The 21,232-nt window shown below is 39.8% G+C and overlaps 2 protein-coding genes across 2 annotated transcripts in view; one reads left to right on the top strand and one right to left on the bottom strand.

Moving 5' to 3' along the window:
- The window catches only part of prr16 (proline rich 16), a 14,104-nt gene extending 6,622 nt beyond the window's left edge, over positions 1–7,482 (bottom strand). Inside the window, exons 1-2 of the mRNA XM_046035595.1 lie at positions 6,697–7,482; positions 1,304–2,387 (exon numbers count right to left, since the gene is read on the bottom strand). Coding sequence (XP_045891551.1) covers positions 1,518–2,387; positions 6,697–6,831 — 1,005 coding nt within the window. The 5' untranslated portion in view covers positions 6,832–7,482 and the 3' untranslated portion in view covers positions 1,304–1,517. The remainder of the gene's footprint in view (positions 1–1,303; positions 2,388–6,696) is intronic.
- A 3,439-nt stretch (positions 7,483–10,921) lies between these two features.
- The window catches only part of hsd17b4 (hydroxysteroid (17-beta) dehydrogenase 4), a 35,666-nt gene continuing 25,355 nt past the window's right edge, over positions 10,922–21,232 (top strand). The window contains exons 1-8 of the mRNA XM_046034316.1: positions 10,922–11,075; positions 11,606–11,659; positions 12,660–12,767; positions 13,462–13,521; positions 13,632–13,653; positions 13,794–13,840; positions 14,405–14,489; positions 18,590–18,777. Of these exons, the coding sequence (XP_045890272.1) occupies positions 11,024–11,075; positions 11,606–11,659; positions 12,660–12,767; positions 13,462–13,521; positions 13,632–13,653; positions 13,794–13,840; positions 14,405–14,489; positions 18,590–18,777 (616 nt within the window). The 5' untranslated portion in view covers positions 10,922–11,023. The remainder of the gene's footprint in view (positions 11,076–11,605; positions 11,660–12,659; positions 12,768–13,461; positions 13,522–13,631; positions 13,654–13,793; positions 13,841–14,404; positions 14,490–18,589; positions 18,778–21,232) is intronic.

Raw genomic sequence — 21,232 nt, 5'->3', positions numbered from 1 at the left:
AAATATGTGCAGCAGCAATTCAGAACTTTGTCAATGTTAATGTTGGTACAAAGGCTGTCTCAGGCAGTGCTGTTATCTCCTGTAGTCTAATCCGGCTAATTAAGGGCATCGCTGGGAGGAAGGTCCTACTATTCTCATCCAACTCCAGGGTGTACTGTCTCCCCAAGTCTGCCAAACTGACATGTGCTTTTACACGCAAACCTGTGCACACACACACACACATACACACATGCACACACGCACGCACGCTCAAACAAACATAGTCAGATTCCTTGACACTCACTTTGAGAATGATTTCAGACGTGTGCACACTTAATTTTGCACAAACGCAATGAACACAGGCTTTATTAAATATGCTTCTTAATAAAAGCTAATAAAGTGGAGACTACCAACTGCTCATAAAGGTATTATATTAATGCTGAATCATATTCCCTTAAGGAAATAAAGTCTAGCATTTTTTCTGTCTGATTCTCCCTACTCAAGAGCAAAACTGATTAGCTTACCGTCCACTTAGTCTTTTAGATATCACAGTGAGTGATAGTGAGGGTCTACACAAACGGGGGTTGACTTGCTAAAAAATTCACAATATTAGAAAATGAAATTCAAGATTTTTCAATTAAAATTAGCTAGAAAGCTAACAGTAGGCACAAATCAAAATGGCAGTTTAGTCATCTAAGACTTCTCACTCTCCTGCAGCCCACCATGTCACTCTCCTCTCATTTACTCTTTCACTCCTACAGTCTGACACGTCACCAAAATGAGACAAGAGGTGATGAAGGAAGAGGAAGTATGAACTCGCTTGTCTAACACTTAACCGTAATTGTCCATCTAGGCAGGCTTGTGTAAAGTATAGATGCCGCTGCCCGTCTGCGCTGACTTTTACCCTGTAACAGCCTTTGTTCAGAGTTACCTGCGATATGAAATCTGAGTTTTCTTGTTTCATCCAGAAGGACATGAATTAATTAGAGCCCTTCTCTGAAACAACTTCCTGAGTTTCAGACTTGTTAGCACCAAGAGCTTCCAGACATATACAGATACAATTTAGTTTCTGAGTTGTCAGCCGCCTTCCGTGAAATGTGTAAAGACTCCGTACATTTTTCAGTCAGTGCTCGCTATCTACAAACGCACTCTGCGCACACACACGCCTGCACCCACAAATGTATACACCTATGAATATACAGTACAAAAACAAATAAACTTGTATGCAGACAGGCTCATATATATGCATCAGTGCACACATGCAAATTTTTCTTCCTCTCTCTCTCTTCCTGACAAACACACTCATACATTCACAAACACTCACCGCTTCTTCCTGATCTCTCTGTGTATGTCGCAGCGCCCATGGCGATGCCTTTCTCTCTGTTCCACTCACTTTATCCATCCATTTCTCTCCCAACCCTTCCTCCCTCTGTTTGGATAATCCAAAGTTCAACCGGAGTAGAAAGCGCTCATAAAGTAGAAAACACTATGAATGATTCAAGAATGTTTAAGTTGGACAGAACAAGGGGGTTTCGGCGTCAAACCGTGGTAGTTGTTGATTTGCGTAGGATTGTTTTCTGGGGCTTGAGGGAAGGCGGGTGATGAGGCACACAAGGTGGAAGAGTGTTCGCTGTCGGCGGGAAACTGTGGCTGACTGAGAGGCCACCGTTTTCCAACATTAGTTCATGAGGAAGAGCATGGGGAGGAGGAGGGGAGGAGGAGGAAGAGCAGCAATGCACTGGGCTCAGCCTCAAGTCGTTCAGCTCCGCCTGTAAGTGTAGTTCTGTGTCGTCTACATTGTATTGGAGGTCACAATCTGGGCAATAGCCGTGGTACTGGACCTTCTCGCTGAAACGGACACGCTCCCTCTCACGAGACTCCCTGCCAGGAGCCTTGGGACATTTGTTCTTTTCATGGCGGAGAAGAGGCATGGGTCTGGGTAATGTAGGAACAAGACCCGACTCAGGGATTCCGCCGTCATTAGAAATGAAACACGGCGTAGAGGAGAATAAATCCCTGTTTGGTTTTAAAGGAAAAACCCCGCCATTCCTCATTAGAGACCCGGTAGCCTTGGATATATTCCCTGATAACACTAATGTTGGATGAGGCAGATTCTTAATGTTGTGATCCTCGGCTCTCGGCGGGGTAAGTCTGGGTGGTGGTAGGGGAGGGTGGGGTTTCTTGAGTACAGTCAGGACTGCAGGAGGGTTGACAGGGGCCGGGGCGATGGGCGCAGGTGGTTTGAAGATGCAGTCATCGGGGAAGAGCTTCATCTTCTCCAGGCTGGAAGCAGTGGTAGTGGTGGTGGAACTCGAGCTGGAGTTGAGCGTGTCTGTCTTAGAGCTGTCTGTCAGTCCGTCCTCCTCAAGTTGCAGGTCACAAGTCAGGGTGTCAATATCATGAACCACCTGGTGACAAGAAGAGGAAGAGTCACTCTGACAGCTGAGGTCAGGAATAATAAACAACGGCATGAGAGGAGGACATATCACCTATAACAATCTTAGCTAAAAATAACCCCACTATGACACTGGTAACTGGGAAAAGAATGATGTTCCAGGTAGAAAAAAAGCAAGTTGAAAAATATCTTCTTGTAAGCTGCTGATGTTCTTAATTGTATACAGTTGAAAGAAGATACACTTTGATTAAAAAGATTGACTAATAAGATTTAAGATTGACTGAGATATCTCTATGACAACCACGCAAGGGAAAAAAAAAAATCACTACAATTTATGGGAACACCCATGAGCCTGCCAGACTCTGACCTAAGTGATATACTACAAAAATCCTATGCACCATCAGAACTGAGAGAAGCAGCAACACCAGCCGTATCCTGCGAGCCAAGATACAAACACATCAGCTTATAATCATTTATAATACAAAACCAGGGTTAGGAGTAAATAAAAAAAGTCATCTTCTACATATATCAAAAAAGTGCAGATGACAAAGACAAACACACTGAAACAAATGCTGAGAGAGGTAAGCTCCATTTCTTCTGCATGTTTCTTAACAACAGCACAGGAAACAATTCATCATGGTATGAATTAATTCCAAGAAAGCAACCTTGGTGTGACAGAAAGGCAAAGAAATTTTTATATTTCACAAAAGGACATGCAAAATCCTATCCCAAATCCACTCTCCAAGTGGCACAATATGAAAGAGCAAACACTCTATCAGTTGCAGTGGTGCAATAACATACACAGTGTGCCAAGGTGGAAAAGAATACTTGCACAGTGACATGGCCCAGTGAATAATCTTTGGGAAAGGAATAGGGCCAAGCAGAGAAACTATTTAAATATGTTAATGAATTTGCAACCTGTAACTGAAAGATCTTTGAACACAGTACACTGCAGACATGGACAATAAATAAAATAGCAACAGAGAGAAAACAGCAGAAATGGTCTGCTCGGTGCAGTAGAAATGGATATAAATATATATTTTGTCTCAGGACCCTCTTTATACAGTAGATATTTAGACATTGCTTGAAACTGTGGGGGGAGGGGGCTGAGTGGGAATAAATTTTTATAGAGTAGTTTGCATTGTGTATGTTTGAATGTATGAATGAATTTATAAATTATTGTCAATTTGAACTGAGGTTTGTATTATTTGCATTTGTTGTATTAGTGTTACTACTGCATATACCTGCCCAGGAACGGCAGATGTAACTTAGCTAGTAGCTAAATCTGGTACGATACATCTCTTCTCCTGAGATGAATGGGTTTTTTTGTACATGGCCCCTGCCCCTGAAATACATGCAATAAAATAAACTAAACTAAAGGCAACTAGCAGTACTGGAAATAGTTGTATGGATGCAGCAGCACAAGCTGAGGTAAAACATAAAACATACATGGTACAGCCATGCATACATTCTAACTTTAAACAAAACATGCTGTACAACACATTGTTTCAGGACATGATGCTTAACTGTATTTGATGCAATATCCACCCCTCAATATGCACCAATATAAGGTCAACAGAGAGCTGACTACACAACGAAAGACTGACATACAGTGCTATGAACAGGATACTTCAGACAGCTCTAGTTATTATCTACTGTCCATTACATTTTGTCTACTTAAAGCAAGCACATGCACAGTTGTGCACATCCATGGACTTAGTTACCCTCCCATACATTTATGTCTGCTGGGCTGAGACAGCACCTGGAAGGACTGAAATTGCATGTGCACATTATGAACGTTGCCCAAGGAGCCATTAGTATAGGGCAGTGGTTCTCAAACTTTTTCTGTCCTGCCCCCCCATCACAAGCTGAAAAAAGTTCATGCCTGCCCACTACACATAAATGGATTTAACGCTTATCAATTATTAACATTATTGGGGGAGCAACAACTAAAAAAAGAGGTACGTTGAATTTGATATTAAAAGAAATATAAGTTATTTCCTTACATAAATCATGTTCATTCAACTTAGTTCTACTCCATATTTTTCCCCTGGTCATCCACGCCCCCCACTGAAGTGGCAACAAGCCCCCACAGGGGGCCCCGCATTGGTATAGGGGATTACATTTAACAAACCAAACAGACATGGTTCATGTTTTTATTAATATTCATAAATGTTATTAATATTCATTAATAAAATGATCATGTTCAGCCAGGTCTATCCACAAACATTCCCTTTGGAGAAGAGTTTCTTCCCGGTTTTCTTTCCTTGGTAGAATTATTATTGCTTCGATGCCCAGAACTAAAGTGCAATGTTGGACATTTTATTACTAGCTGCCAGATTATTGAGGATCCAACACTCAGTGAGTCCAAAGAAAGTCTAATATAAGTTGAGCTGAGTTCGCCTTCATTCATAGTATAATAACTAAAAAACTGTTGAAAAACCCATAATAAAATCTCACCAGAAAGGAAAATGTTTTTTCCTTTACAGCATTCATGAAATAATTACGACAATGTGATTATGTTCATTTTCTGAATTGGTAATGCTCATCTCAGAGTACCCAGGAAATCAGCCCACTGTAAAACACTGTTGCTATCATCTAAGGGTTTGAAATGCGTGTCCTCACGGCAGCTTGATGAGAGAGAAATGAACGAGAGTGGTGAGGAGAGAAACAGAGAGCGAGAGAGTGAGACAGAAAGATTGAAGGCCAGGCCAGAGAAAGCAATGGCGCTAAACTCTCCATGCAGTCTTTAAATGGATAATTTGTTGGGACACGCACAAGAGGTAATACCAGTATCCCAGTGTGCAGCCTTTGCTGTAGGCCAGGCAGCTTCAGTGGCTGTGCCAAGCATCTGGGCAGGGTCACTCCTCAGAGCCAGGCTCGGTTCCAGCCCTGTCTGTGAGTTATAACAGATAACTGCATTTCAAATGGATTATACCCCAAACACCGGCTTTGATAGTAACACCCCCTCGAGGTATTTGTTTAGTGTGTGCGGTGTCAGAATAACTGATCCTCTACACAATTCACTGCAAGCAAAAAGAAAAGGAAAGAGGGCACATCACAAAAAAATCACAACAAACAAATTACAATGCTTTCTTGTTCTCGTTTATCTCTGCTGTGAGACATTGTAAACTGCTATAAAAACACAAAAGAAGTCTAATTCAGCTCAAGTTGCAAAAACAGAATAAGGGAAGCAGAGAGGCAGAAGGAGACAGATGCTATGTCGACTACCCATCCATAATGTAGGAACCAGAGGTTGTACGCAATAGTCTTTATTAGAATGACAGCCTGTCATGTTAGGGAGATGAAAGCTTCAGCTCAGCAGGCCGGACGGTGGGAGAGGAATACGGACAGAAAATCAGGCATGTGCAAGTTATTACAACTGACGTGGCATCATGGGATTCAGTGATTGACATTAGAGGAAACACTGATTTGAAACAAGCTCTGTAACACACAAATGACAGAAAATATGTCTCTGCATAGAGGCACTGCTAGATATTTCCATGAGAACTCCTTGCTGTAAATAAAAACATTATCTATCTTTATGTAATCCCTGAAAACTACCCCTGATTCCCATTCAGTGCCCCTGTCTCTGCATCATGCTTAAATCTGAATGGCCAATCAGACAGCTCTGAGAGTTTTGATCTCTAGCAAGGACTCTGTAGAGAGGAGGAGAAAGAAAGCAGGCTGACAACAAGAGATAAAGAAAGGATGAAGATGAGTGGCTGCGATAAATACAGGCATGTGGTAAAAAGATAACGAAAGACAAGGGAAGACGAAGATAAAGAACTATAGAGAGACACCACAAGAGATTGATAGAGATGAAAAGTGAAAAGAAAGGACAACTGCTCTATGTTTTGGCAGGAGATAATTTGCAGCAAACAACAGTCAGCATTAAGATGATGAAATGCAATGCAAAAGCGCCTTCCTGGTTGAACCAACTTGTCCATTAAATATTAATTGTGATTAAAATGTTCTCACTTTCATTAAAGCCAGTGAGTCAGGGCGAAGAAGCTATCCTGTCATTTCACACCCCACATCCTCCTGTGCCAAACGTCTGTCATGCTGGAGATAGTGATCACATACATTAGTGGGCAGAGGAGGTGCATGTTTGTGTGTGTGTGTGTGTGTGTGTGTGTGTGTGAGCGCGCGTGTTTGAGTGCGTGCGTGTGCAGTCATAGCCTTTTCCAGGCCCCAGTGAGGTGGATGTCAGCCTCCCATGTCCCCCCATGACAGGGATGCTTAAAGAGCAAGCCTGTAGAAATAACATAACACATGGTTAGGGCTTACAAGGCGTTGTGTGACGATTCCTCTCCATTTACCTCTTTGAGCTCTTTGGCTACATCCTTGAGGTCTCCCAGGATGGTTTCCAAATTCTCCACGATTGTCTTGATCTCCTTTTTCACTTTCACTTTGGAGACTACTCCTTCAGCCTCTGCATTTGGTGTCCCTGACATGCTTCAGTTTATGGCACAATCTATTTCGTGAAGGATCTAAAGTCAAATCCTTTGGTCGCCGCGCTGCTACTTTGCCAACGCATTATTTTAGTCCTCCGCTCCCGTCACTTTTGCTCCTACATCACGGCCAGGACGGAGCGAAGTGGCGTCGGGTAGCGTTCTGTATCTACCACTAGGCATGCGCAATAGAGCGTAACACAAAAAATGAGGGTTTTGTCAAAATATTGTATCATAGTGTCTGCGAAACGGCGTCCGCAGATTTGTGCTTCTTACACCTTCATGTCCAACAGCAAAACATGACGTGCCACGAATATCCTTCACGTCGAGAGAGCGCTAAATTCAACATTTTTGAGAAGAAGAAAAAATGTCCACAATGAATGCGTTGAAGGCGTGTTAGCTATAGTAAATAAAGAGAAGACCACAAAGAACAAGAAGTGTACAGGCAGTTATCCAACCCGTTACGCCGCCGGTCGTTATTGTTTGGGTCCATAATCCTCGGGCATCGACAAAATTGTAATACACTCCTCCTTTTTCCTCAAATATACGATTCTGATAATGATACAACCCTGGAAGCCGCCAGGTAAGGACACCCCAGAGGCACTTTCCTCCGAAAAACAACCCGTCAGTTTCATCTTGTCTCCATCGCAACCTCCTTGGAGAGTCTGAGTAACCAACGTCCGGGCGCAGAGGATGCTCTCTCTCTCTCTCTCTCTCTCTCTCTCTCTTTTTCTTTTTCTCTCTCTCTTTTATGTTTCTCTCATTTGATTTCAATTAGCTTTATTGTCATGAATGTTTAGGTAAACAATGTTACCAAAGCAGAAATTCACAACATTAGGCCTAGCCTATATATATATATATACTGAACAAAATTATAAACGCAACACTTTAGTTTTTGCCCCATTCATCATGAGATGAACTCAAAGATCTATGAGTTTCTCTATGCACACAAAAGGCCTTTTTCTCTCAAATATTGTTTACAAATCTGTCTAAATCTGTGTTATTGAGCACTTCTCCTTTGCCGAGATAATCCATCCACCTCACAGGTGTGGCATATCAAGATGCTGATCAGACAGCATGGGTATTGCACAGGTGTGCCTTAGGCTGGCCACAATAAAAGGCCACTTGAAAACGTATATATCCTTAACAATAAAATTACATTTTAAAAACAAAAGAAGGAGAGAAAAAAACAAACAAAAACTAAAAAACAAAATAGCCTATAACTTATCTTGAAAATGTCTCGCTCTCATTTCATTTCAATGTGCTTTATTGGCATGAACATCAGAAGAACTTAAAGGATGATACAATTCAATAATGACATGAGAAAAAAAGAAGAAATACAATTCATTAAATAATTAAAATAAAATAAATAAAACAGTAAATATTTAGTGTGTGTGTAAGTGTGTAATTTCATGTTTAGAATAAAAAAAAGAAACAACAATATAATAATACAAAATCACAAGTAACAAATGTGAAAAGTAAAAACAAACAAACAAACCCATTATGCAGAGAGTAAATCAAAAGTGTTTGGCAGACTAACTACGGCAGTCATGTGTTGTGCTGGTTGTCTTAGTGCACTAACTTAATGTTGCTGCTTCAGTGGCGCTGACACTATTTTCTCCAAGTAGGAGACCGGTTGTAACACTTTTTGCTTCAGCTGAAGGTTTCAGTTAGAGTTTTCAAACATTTATACAAAGTACCCACATTTGTTTACTACAAATGGCAACAATTTAATATCGCAAACCTCGTGAGTTGATGTGAAATGCATAATGTTCCTTTGTTACAACCTACTCCACTGGTATGTCGTAATAATAAGACAAAAGAAGCAAAAACAGATGCAACATTATATATATGCTTGAAAAACTGGCCCAGAGACTGCAAAGGACACTCTGTATAAATATTAAAATCAAGAAAGTCCCCTGTTGCGGTGTGTTACAACCCACCCCACCCCTGTCAGTCATTGTTTAGCTAGCTGTATTAGCATAGTTGTTTGAAATTAGCAGGGGAAACATGTGTCACATGTTGCCTAAGAAACTACATTTTAATCTAATATAAGTCATACAATTTTATCTTCTTGTTGAAGATCGTAGGCCTATAGATACTAAACAAAATATAGTCTTGGTCAAAAAATGTACTTTCTTACCTCATAATAATTTTTTTTTCTCTATATATTCTGAATGTGCCTGTTTCCAGCCTTGACAACCACCATACTAAAATGATCTCATGACTCCTACCTTATCTCTAATTGGTGGTATAGGTGTTGCTACCACTCTCCCCAGTTACAACCATACCCGGTCTCCCCTAGTAGTAGTTGCATTTTAGTCTGGTCAGAGAGCGAATCAAAATCTTTATTGGCGTGAATGTCAAAAAACAATATTGCCAAAGCTTAAAAGATAATACAAAGGAACAATTCATTTCATGCAGTTCATTAAATAAATAAAATACAAAATCTCTCTCTCTCTTTCTGTCTCTTTGCACAGTTGCTGTTAGTTTTGGCTGTTTCATCACACAGGCATGCCGCCCTTTAGAGAGGTCTCAAGGTTATTCGTTTTATGACGTGAACTGTTGTGTTTGCTGTGATAAAATAACTTAATTACATCCCCACTAGCTTGTAATAATGTCTGTGCAATCAGTGGATGACAGTCGCCCCTGCTCCTCCCAGAGCCTGAACAGGACGCTTGACAAGTTCACTTTGACTAACTTGAACAAAAACATGTCAATAACAAGAACCTGGAGAACTTTTCCCTAATAACAAAAACAAAACTGCTGCTATTAAATGTGCCCTATTTGAGCATATTAACGTGTGTTTTGCCAAAGAGGTGCCCAGTGTAATCAGGTGTAAATGATTCACTTTTGCAAACAAAATAGAGAATTAAAGGATGACAGGTTTAAAACAAGGCAGTTTGAAACAGGTAATATTGTTTTGTAAATTAGCAAGTGCTCCATCCACTAGGCCACACCTATGTTAGACACGTTGGCATGTTATTCTTGATGGTATTTTGCGTGATACCTCACTAGTTCAGCTTACTTGAACACTTTTTTGTAAATGAAACAGAGCCATCAGTATTGTCATTATGTAAACCTGTACTTTTTACATACAGAGTGGGATCTTACTTCCTCTTATTCCAAGACAATCCTGATTATCACAAAAAAGTTATTTCTCTTGGTGAGTTGGTATCATACTGGCACAGGCTGCTCATCTTTCTTGGCCTGGCCTTTGGTGGAACTTTGGCTAAAAACATGACACAGATTGTAAATCATTACAACAAGGCTGTGAGACATTTTCTCACCAGTTATGTACAATATTTTTCTTACTTGCAGTGCCACTTTGTGTACATTATTAGCTTAACCACTAAGAATTAGTTGAATTTAATCAATGCCTATTAATGATGATCATATCTCGTTCAATTCTTCTACAAGGAACAGTAGAGTTAGTGTGTGAGAGGCACATAAATATATACATTAAATGCTCCATTTAGACTCCATTTTTAAATCTATGTTTCCCATTGTACAAAATTGTTATCATAAATTGATTGGTATTGTACATATATTGATTGTGTATGTATTTATATATAAATGTAAAATGTTACTGATTCTACTGTTATTGTATTTTGTTATTTTATGTGCGTCTGTGCTGTTGTGCCAACCTGAATTTCTCCTACGGGGAAATAAAAAAGGTATATCTTAAATTAAAAGCAACTTTTTAATGTTAGCTATAATATTTAAATACAATAAACATTTGTTTTTTTTTTACTGGTAGAGTGAGAACTACTCCCGGCATCATCCCTACCACCTCCATCCATGCTCACTATCACCATTTATTTATAATTTCCTAATTGTGTTGCAGACATGGTGAAAAGTGCTGTGATTAGGTACCAATCAGTCAGTTCTGAAGTAAATATTTACAGAATTTGTTATTAAAGACTCATAAAAAAGATAGTGGCATTCACAAAGTTAACATAAATAGACATATTTATGAAGTATCGTAAATAAGATCTAAGGAGTACTAACAGTGGTGAAAACAGGGTTAATATTATCCTGCTTTCTGATTGGTCACTCCAGAGACTGCCCCTCGTAATTGCGGAAGTTAAACTTGCAGAAGTTCACCCTGCTGTGTCTGAAAAGCTTAGTTGCTCGTGTTGCGGACACTGTGCTGCTAGTGTTAGGAAACTAGAATAATATCTCAGTTTCTGTCATGTCTTTGTCATTCGAGGGGAGGGTCGTGCTTGTCACTGGGGCCGGAGGAGGTAAAGTCGCCGTGCAAAACACTACTGAACGCTAGCTAGGCTGTCATCGTTGCTCATTCTAATGAATACGCTTAAATCTGTTTTGTAACGTTAGCTCTGAATGCTAACCTGCTAGTTGTGGAGATTTAATAAGTATGTGAGCCAAGTGGTTAAAACCGCTCGTGCACGGGTCTTTCTGTTGTATAAGCTGCCCAGCACTTCACCTCGGTGCCTTGCTGATCTGCTAACACTGGCGAAACAGCTGCAAGTCTCAACGTCGTTAAAGTAAACTGTCTTTTACCACCATGTCCTGATGAACATTCTTGCAACAATTAAACCCCATTTGTGGATCTTACTATAAAACGTGAACTTGATTTGACTAACAACAGACTTATCAGCCTTTTCATATGAATAACACTGGGAGCAAAGTACATCTAACGCAATAATAAGTGTGTGAAAGGGCACATGCAAGAACAGTGGTTGTTGTTGGATGTGTTTTATTCTTTAGATGTATCCTTTGTTATTTTACTCATCTGTCTTTCTTTCCGCAGGCCTTGGCAGGGACTATGCACTGGCTTTTGCTGAAAGAGGTGCCTCAGTTGTAGGTAACAAACAAACAAACAAACTTCATTTTAAGCCCCTCATACCTAATTTCTTTACAACATGTATGGTGTATACACTGTGGTTAGTGGCACCAGGTCTTTATCCTATGTAGTCAAAGAAATGCCTGTTAAAGTTGAGCCTTTATAACCTGAATTGACGTTTTTGTTTGCCATGGAGAGACCGTGGTGTGCATGTTGACATTTGGATCAACATTTTTACCTTACATTCCTATAGCACTTGCTGCTGACAACATGTATAAGGTCCAGCAGTGATCTTTAATTTATCTGACATGAGAGCATACTGTGATAACCTGCATGGCTCACTGTTAGAGATGACAGTGGGTTTAGAGGTATCCTGATTTCACTGAAGTAGGGGTGCACCGATCCCATACACTGGATTGGTTTTGGCACAGATACATCTTATTAAGTGGATTGGGTGTTAGCTGTGCCACGACCGATCCACAGATAACACAGCGTAATTATGTCATTATGAAATAAAGTTATTTCTCCTGTCCATTCAGCCACAGTTGGCGGCAGACTTTTTAGTGTCACAGCACAGTGAAAAGTGTCACTTAAATAAACAAACGATAGACAATTTTTCCCCCCCCAGTGAGTTATAAAGATCTTAAACTTGGTGGGGGGAGAAAATAGCATTATTATAAAATTGGTATTGAAATCATTATTGGGAGAGAAAAGGCTGAATCGGTGCATCTGATGATTTAGGAAATAAGTTATACCTCCTACCAGAATGAGGCATGTCCTAAAGAAAGAGCGCATTGCATTTACCGTCACAGTAATGCTGTCACTTTTTAGGACTCCACAGTTGCAGATGTCGGCATAAACATCCCAAAATAATAACTTTCCCTGCTACCTAGACCGAGCTTGCCCTTGAACTCCGACAAAGAATCTGCTTAGCTCCACTCTTCCCCTAACCTAATCAGTTGTGGAGAATTGCAGAACTCACCCTATTATTGCTAATCTTTTTCTTCTTGTTGCAATAAAGTGAATGACCTTGGGGCAGACATTAAAGGGGGCGGAAAGAGTTCTGCAGCTGCTGATAAGGTGGTGGAGGAGATAAGAGCCAAAGGAGGCAAGGCTGTGGCGAACTATGGTGAGAAGTTTGGACTAACCTTCTTGTCTTAAGTGGTCCCCTCTTTTATTATTTTTTTTTATTTTTTGTAATATCACATTTCATTATCTCAATCTGTTTTTTTTTTTCTCTCTCTTGCATAGCTCGTTGTATTCAATTTTTAAACTCAAAAAATTCTGTCAGACTGACCAGCTCACTGATAAAGCTGTTGGCGAGTATTGAAGACAAATGTATCACCTATGTGCATCTTGCATATCTAATCAAAGAAACTTTGTTTTAAAGAACAAAACATGACAACACTGTGACCAATGTGTTTCATAGGTAGTTTTGAACACGGCAGACTGGTTTTTGGATGTAATAAAAAGATATAATTTACCAGAACGTTTGGCACACTTTCTGTCTGGTTTATAGCAAACTTCAATGCCTAGTAATCGGTAACATTGTTCGAAAAGGTAACTTGCCATTTATTATTACACAACATGCTGCACACGTGAGGGAGGCTTGCAACTTTTGATAGTGCATAATGTTATTTGACCTACCTGTTATGTCATTGTAACATTAATTCTGCACATTATTTTAACCTGTAAACCTAAATGCAACCAGAAACAATGTATCCAAGAATCAAATCTACAGTATAACTGATGCTAAAATACACATGGATACACTCTTACTATGCAAAAAATATAAAATAATGTCTTCTGTCATGCATGCACAGATTCTGTAGAAGATGGAGAAAAATTGATCAAAACAGCACTGGATGCATTTGGAAGAATAGGTGAGTATTGTATTTGTATGGTAATACTGTGGCCATCATTGTTAGTAATGCCATTACTGCTATTTGATGTAATTATTGAACTAAATCTGGTAAAATATCTTTTTGTCCAGATGTTGTCGTAAACAATGCCGGGTAAGTCATTTCACAAAAATTATCACACTTTATGCTCTTTTTAGAGAGGCTGTTTGATTGCAATAGTATGGGCTATACTCATGTTGAAGAGAACCTTAAGTTTAGTCACAAAACACTAATTCCTCCCTTTCTTTGCCAAGGATACTTCGTGACCGGTCATTTGCCAGGACGAGTGATTTGGACTGGGGTAATTCAATTATTTCAGATTTTTCACTTCACTCTCATTAACTCCTGCTGTGCATGGGGTCATCTCATGTCATAACATTATTTCCTTTCGCTTGGCTCACCTCATAATCCAGCAGCTCTTGAACTGTGGGGCTTGGCCTACTGGGGGACTAATTTATTTAGGGAAATAAAATAAAAAAGAGTTGTTTCTTTTATTTCAGTAAACTTCAACTTGGCTTTTTTTTGCTTTTGTTACACTCTTAATATTGTTAATGATAAGAATTAAATCGGAGTATGGTGGTGGGGTGGCAATGTCTTTTTTCAGCCTGTGATGATGGGCGTCATGACACAGTGAGAATCACTGTCATAATCAAACTGTGCCACCATGCTATAAGTAAAGCAATACTTGTTAACTTGTTGTCCATGTACCTTTTTTTTTTTTTTTTTTTTTTTTATCTCCATGTCTGTAAAAACAGATTGCATGTGTGAATGTTTACTGTAAGCTGGATCAGATCCACAATGCTATCAATGTGAAATAACAGAAGTGTATAATGTAATGTGTCATTCCTCCTCCTCTCCATTTCAGACCTTATTCAAAGAGTTCACTTGAGAGGCTCCTTCTTGGTGACGCGAGCTGCATGGAACCACATGAAAAACCAAAAGTTTGGCAGGTGAGGAGCCCAGTTAGTAACTGTAAGCGAGGTGCCTAAAACAGTGCAGTCCTCCTATTGCGTGAGTAGGATTTTCTTTTATTTTTGATACACCAAAGTTACGGTATCCTCTGCAGACCATTGCTGGACTGTAATCATGAAGATATGAGTAGGACGTAAAATGTCACGCGATAAGCCCTGATTCAGACGTCAGCTAAAGACCAATACTCACCAGTACTCAAAATCTTTTTTGTGTCCCACTTTTAAGTGACCTATAGGATATGCACTTGATGTAATTGGTAGATAAAGCATGTCTGCCATCACATTATTATACACATATTCTGACACTGACTTAAGGGACTTGATACCCCTTAATATATCTAGCTCCATTGGTTTCATGGTGTGCAATGAAAAAATCTGCATACTAATAATAGTAATAACTAGAACTGCAAGCAGTTGTAAGAGGGATCCAAGCCTCCCGGCGCAAGCCGCCCCCCCTGGCCCCCCGGAGGGCGCGCGAGTCAGCCCGGGCCCGCCATGATTTATTGTCGGGCCCGTGGAGAATTAATGACCAGAGTTATAAATGAAAGGGGTTGCGGAGATGTGAAAAGAATGTATGTCTATGGGAGTGTTATGTGAATTCCACTTAATAGCGCCACCTAGAGGCAGATTGACGCTAAATTTCACACAACCCCTCGGGAGGGCGTGCCAGATAAGGTCCCAGAGTTTGGTGTAGATTGGACATTGCAAACGTAAGATCTGAAATGACACCCTTTTTTTTTTTTTTTTTAGTGTTTGCGCAAACATTTGTTAGCTTGGTTTTTTTTATTGGATCAAAATTCGTTCTACAAACTTTTATCTGCTCGGTCCAGAGATGGTCTGTGCAAAGTTTGGTGCCGATCGGACTTGAGGCTTCGCAGGAGTTAATTTAAAATAGGTTTTCCAGTTTTTACAATTTTGTGAAATGAAACGTCATCGCACAGAGACGTGTGTTATACCATCGGAATCGTCAGCATCCCCCAAACACGTAGACATGAGGGTTATGAATGTGCGATATAGTGGCGCGTAGTTATGAGCCAAAATGTGCGCTGGTTTGAAATCCCATTGAAATGAATGGGATTTTCCAACGGTTTTGAGCTTCGATTGTAGCGCCACCTTTAGGCCGAATTGCACCAAATTTTTAGGTGTCAAAGGGGCCCAACAAATGACCCAGATTTGGTTTGAATCGGACTTGTGGTTATGGAGATATAAAATTAATGTATGTCAATGGGATTTTTTTGAATAGCGCCAAGTTTTGCACAGCCCCTCGGGGGTGTGGGACATAAGGTCCTCAAGTTCTTGATTGGCCATTCCCAACCTAAGATCTGACATCACTTCTTGTTTATAGCATTTTTCGCAAACATTTGTTAGCATATAATTGTAACAATTTTTGTTGTCAAAATTTCCTGTACAAACTTTCATCAGCTTGGTGCAGAGATTATCTGTGCCAAGTTTGGTGTCGATCGGAGTTGCGGCTTCGGAGCAGTTAATTAAAATAGGTTTTTCAGTTTTCGCGATGTAGCTAAAAAAAAGTCTAGGCTGAAATGGCCGTGGCCTATACCACGAGATTCAGCTCGATCCCCCGAACGTGTGGATATAAGGTTTTCCATATGTGCCCTTGTATGTGTGAGTTGTAAGCCCAAACGCAAAAGAAATTTGTTATAGCACCCCGTAGAGGTAGAAGTGTGCAGATTTTTGCGCCTGAGGTACTCTTGGGGCTGTGAACCTACCCTGAGTTTCGCGTCTGTAGCACTTACCATCTAGGCTGCAGTATGAGTTTTAGTGGCAGATTAATAAAAAATAACGATTCCAGTAGGGTTCCACTGGTACTGGGCATCGCGGGTTCCCAGCCCACTCGGCCTTGGACCCCTAATAAAAGCCCAAGACAGCAAATTTGATAGGAATATAAAGCAAATCGCCAAAGAATGAGGTATTGGTTATTGTGGTTATGCTGCACTGTAGGTTAATCTTAACAATTTGAGCGCTATTGACAAGTGGATGACTCAACAAGAAGCAGCAAAGATATGTGCAGACTCATCTTATTCTTCAAATAGCCACTGGTCTGAAGTTGTACAGTTGAAGGTGTTCTGCCACTTGTCTGAGCTTCTTCACTTCTGGAGAATTCTCTTGAATGAGAAGCGAAACGTTCAGTGGATCATTTATGTTGACTTCAGGCATCATTGACTCAAAAGGACATCCAGTGCAGATCAGGATTTCTTAATAGGCCTTCCTCAGATAAGACATTTTGGACACAGGAGCAACTAATACCATTAATGATGGCTGCATTCTGGAAATGAATATCTGTGCTGTTCCTCCCACGACAAGTAAAAATGTATGCTGTGAAAAGGACTCATTGAGGTTTGCATGTTTTGAATTATAATTTGCAGAAGGTCACGCAACCAGCTTTGCTCCAGTGTTACTCCAGGTAGCAGACGTCCTTCACAGGTGCACTCAAGGTGTTCTGCATGAGTTGGGGAATACAGTAGTTAATAAACGCTAAAGCTCAGGGACAGCTTATTATTGAGTAGAGTAGGAAACTGCTGCAAATTATGGAGTTGGTTTTATATCAAGATGTCTGTGAAGGTTCTCAGTCATCCAGGTCAGGGTTATCCAAGGAAGGTTAAAACTGGACTTGGTTAAAGATACTGGAAGATGTTTGCTGTCATTGTCAAGGTGACGGATACCACTTGGTTCGTTAGTGCTTCTGGCTGTTGTGACGACGGTCGTTGTGGTCGTTGGAGTCACGTGAGGCCAAGTCTGAGCAACCGTTGTTGGCGTTCACACGAGGCCAAATATGAGCGTATTACATCAATGTTTTGATGTGAAAGTATTCTCTCATTTTATATAAAGAGACAAACAGAGTAGTCACAATAATTGCTTAATTATGATGTTTTTCAAATGTCCTAGACATTTCACGCCTGTTACATTGGGTGTAGAGGAGCAGGTTAAAGGGGCATGTCTAGTGGATTAGACCCATTATAAGGTTCTAGGTCAGACAAGCTAGTTTTCTTCATTCCTGTGTTGAACTAGTTTACTGTTGGCTGTTCTCCAAAGGTGAAGAGAATTCACGATTGGTTCTTTGAGCAGTCCAGCAACTTCATTACATCTGTAGAGGCATATTAAAGGGAACTGTAACCTAAATAGTTTTTTCTCTAAGGATAAAATGATCAGTAGATATTTCCAGTTAACTCTATTAAATACCTCAATATACCTATTTTATTCATCTTTAAATAATGTGAATGAGGTGTTTCATTTCAGTATTTTTTTTTTTTTTGTTACCTGAAAATTAAATGTGAAAGGGAGGTTAAAGCCTGTCAACCTGAAGAATTCAAGAGGAAAGCTTGTTTTATGCTATGTATTGTTTTAATCATTACTTTTCGATTTCTTTTGGGTTCTGCAAATAAATCCAACCTCGTGCTGCCTGCAGTAAGATTTGTTTGTGACATCCTCTCGAGAGTAGGGGCGTTTTCTCCTGTGCTTGCTAGAGGAGGGAGGTGACGGAAAGCACCAGGACTTATTGTTTATATTCCATGGCAGGTCAGAGAACTAAATGTGTCTGTTTAATTGTTACATAGACTTTAGTGTAGAAAAGTTATTGATTAGAAAAATATTCTGTCATTGCCATTCCTCTGGTGGTTCCATTGTAGTACACAATGTGAGTGTGCAGTGATATGGATCACTGCTTTCTGATGACCAGCGAGAGGACGTTGTTTAAGATATCTCCTACAGTTAATGCAGCGTTAGTGCTTAAGCTCATTACTTTTGCTTGACTGAAGTGAACTCTGCTTGAAATTGCTAGCAAAATTGTATGAGCAAGACTGTGTCTGCTGTGCAAGTGTGCATTCATTCCTGCATACAGCCTTTGCTCACAGGTGTGTTCACATAAATGTGCGTTGTGCAGTTCTGTATCTGTGATGAACGGGCTAGCGGCACATGACTAGATGCTTACATATGCATAATCCTATGTGTTTGTGTGCATGAAAAGTGAGTTCCACTGGAGGGTAGGGTGTGCGCTGTCTGTGTCTCTCTGCTATATAGCGATGTTTGTCACTGACTTGTTGCTTCGGGTTATCTGTGGCCAGAATCATCATGACGTCTTCAGCCGCCGGCATCTATGGTAACTTCGGCCAGGCCAACTACAGCGCTGCCAAGCTGGGCATGCTGGGGCTGGCAAACACGTTGGCCATCGAGGGACGCAAGTACAACGTCCATTGTAACACTATTGCTCCGGTTGCTGCGTCACGTCTTACAGAGACCGTCATGCCCCCAGGTAAGCAGAGAGGTTGAACTACATACATGATTGCATGCAATTGGTCTGTATAATGCATACTGTGGTGCTCTGCTAGGTACGGTATGTGGGTGCACTCACACTCCCACATGTACATAGTTTTTTTTGGACAGGCCAAAATAGGCAAATAGATTTTAACCACAGCTGCTGCATAATGTAATGCCCATGTAATGTTGATTTACAAAATTTGAGGCAAGAGCACTCCCGTTTGACATGCAATTTTGTCTAATCTAATATTCATTTTTTTTTTTTTTTTTTTTGCGTGATGAAATCATGCACCCTGTAAGTGCTTTAAAAGTTTTAACGTGGAGGCCCTTGATTTAAACAGGCGGTTTGGTCTGGTATGGTCTCCTTATTTTACTCTAGGTGTTAGCTGTGCTTCCAAATATTCACAGAAATGTGTATGTGTGTATGCTAATGAAGCATTTATATTTTTCATGTTAAAAATATTTAAGACAGATGATGCAGCATTGGATAACTACAGTGAACACAATGAGATGTAGCTCACAACAGCTCAAACATTGGAATACTGTATGTTGTGTGTGAACATTATATCAAAATACCAACCTTCAGAAAGACGAGCAGGTATAATAACTACACAATATGAAGCATTAGTTAACTATTAGGAAATACACAGTTATAAATGTTTTATTCTCTATCTACACACTATGAAGCATTTGTATTAGCAGCATTAGTACATTTTTAATTCATTTATAAACCATTTTTCTTACGTAAATACACATTAGTAAATCATTTATAAACATAATTATACCTGTAGTATTCTTTATTAAGCTCATCTATAATGTGCTTCATAATTGTATTTTCATACTTTATACATGATCGGTTCACTATTTATAAATGAAGTATTAATTTAATGACAAACATTTATATATGAGTCGTTAATGGTTCATAAGATCATTTGGGAAGTGTAAGAAAACTATTACATAACTGCCTGTTTTTTGATACTTTTCTGAGAAACAATATAAACAATCTCAGTATAATATAAGCATTTACTAGCTGTTAAGTACTTTGTGTGAGCGCATCTAAAGTGAGGACCTGACAAAGCATTTACAAATGATATTTTAAAAAAGGAACACAACACAAAGTGATACAGAACATATTATTTATTACAAAATGCCTTTCAGCCATTTACAATCCAACCCATTCTCACTCCAAAGTCGTCACATATGGACCAATAGTTAAGACCCCATGTTGTCACTTTATAACACACTTGGGAGCCACATAGCGTCATAGTTCAACGTACTGGGGGAAGCTCTGTAGCATACTTTTTGAATGCTAACGATAGCTGTAGAATATTTAATACTAGTGTAGGACTTATGCTAACTTGCCGACCTAGGTTCTGAGTAGTAGTGTAGTGGAAAGAAATAAACTGTGTGATTAAGGAACAGTGGGCAGGTTTATTACAGTGCCTTTAACACACTCATAGTGCACCAACCATGTTTGAAACAATCCCCAAAATAAGAAGAGCTCTTTCATAAAAAATTAAATTTTAAGAAGTGTCCAATGTCTTTCAGTTATTTGTATCTCTACTGGGATAATGAATGTGTGGTAGATCTTTCTTATCTGCCGGTGTCCTGTAATCTGATGTGTTAGTCCTGTTGAATGGGATCTGAAGCAGCTGGCCACACCACAATCCAATCTCATACAGGGTGCATCATCTCTGGGACTCGCTCGCCATCTGCATCTAGCGAAGAGTTGACCTCTAAGCTACAATCCAGAGTCTCAAAAACCAGTCTGCACATATAGTGCAGAATAAATCAGATACATCATCATAGTCAATGTTCTTCAAATAAGATCTTATCCCGTTTGTCAGACCTCAATATCATCAACCTGTTGTCTAGGGATTCTTCTTAAATTTGTTGTACCAAAGATTTATAACTTTATCAGGTAGCATTTTGGCAAGACAGCACTACTGAATTAATTAAATTTCTCCATCGTTCAGCATAACATGACATTAAATTACAACCAAAAAATTCTAAACAGTATTATTATAACAGAGTTTACACATTTTAGGCAAGGAAATTACCTTTGACATGTATTATCATAGTACTCATACTCAAGTACTGTAAATAAAAATACTACATGTGCTTACACATGCAAAAAACCTCCAGAGAGTAGTTTGAAACCATGACACAGCAAAATACTGCAAAATAACGGTTCACAACTTCGTGTTGAAACGGTTCAACGTTCTCCGACTGCTTTTAACCTACAGTATATGGTTTTAACCCACCCATTTAAGCTAGTGTTGAGAATTATTGTGAGCCCACTGTCAGGTGTGAAGAAGTTTTGGAGACTGATGAAGACTTAACATAGCATGGTTTATTGAGCCCGGCCGAGGAGATACAGTGCCAGCATACAACATTTGAACACGTCAAATGCCAACACCAAATCTGAAGGATAACATCTTGTGGTCCCT

Source organism: Micropterus dolomieu, linkage group LG21 (assembly GCF_021292245.1).
Source record: "Micropterus dolomieu isolate WLL.071019.BEF.003 ecotype Adirondacks linkage group LG21, ASM2129224v1, whole genome shotgun sequence".
NCBI classification, from domain to species: Eukaryota; Metazoa; Chordata; class Actinopteri; order Centrarchiformes; family Centrarchidae; genus Micropterus; species Micropterus dolomieu.
Note: the sequence above shows the minus strand (reverse complement) of the source record. Positions and strands in the feature narration are given on the sequence as shown.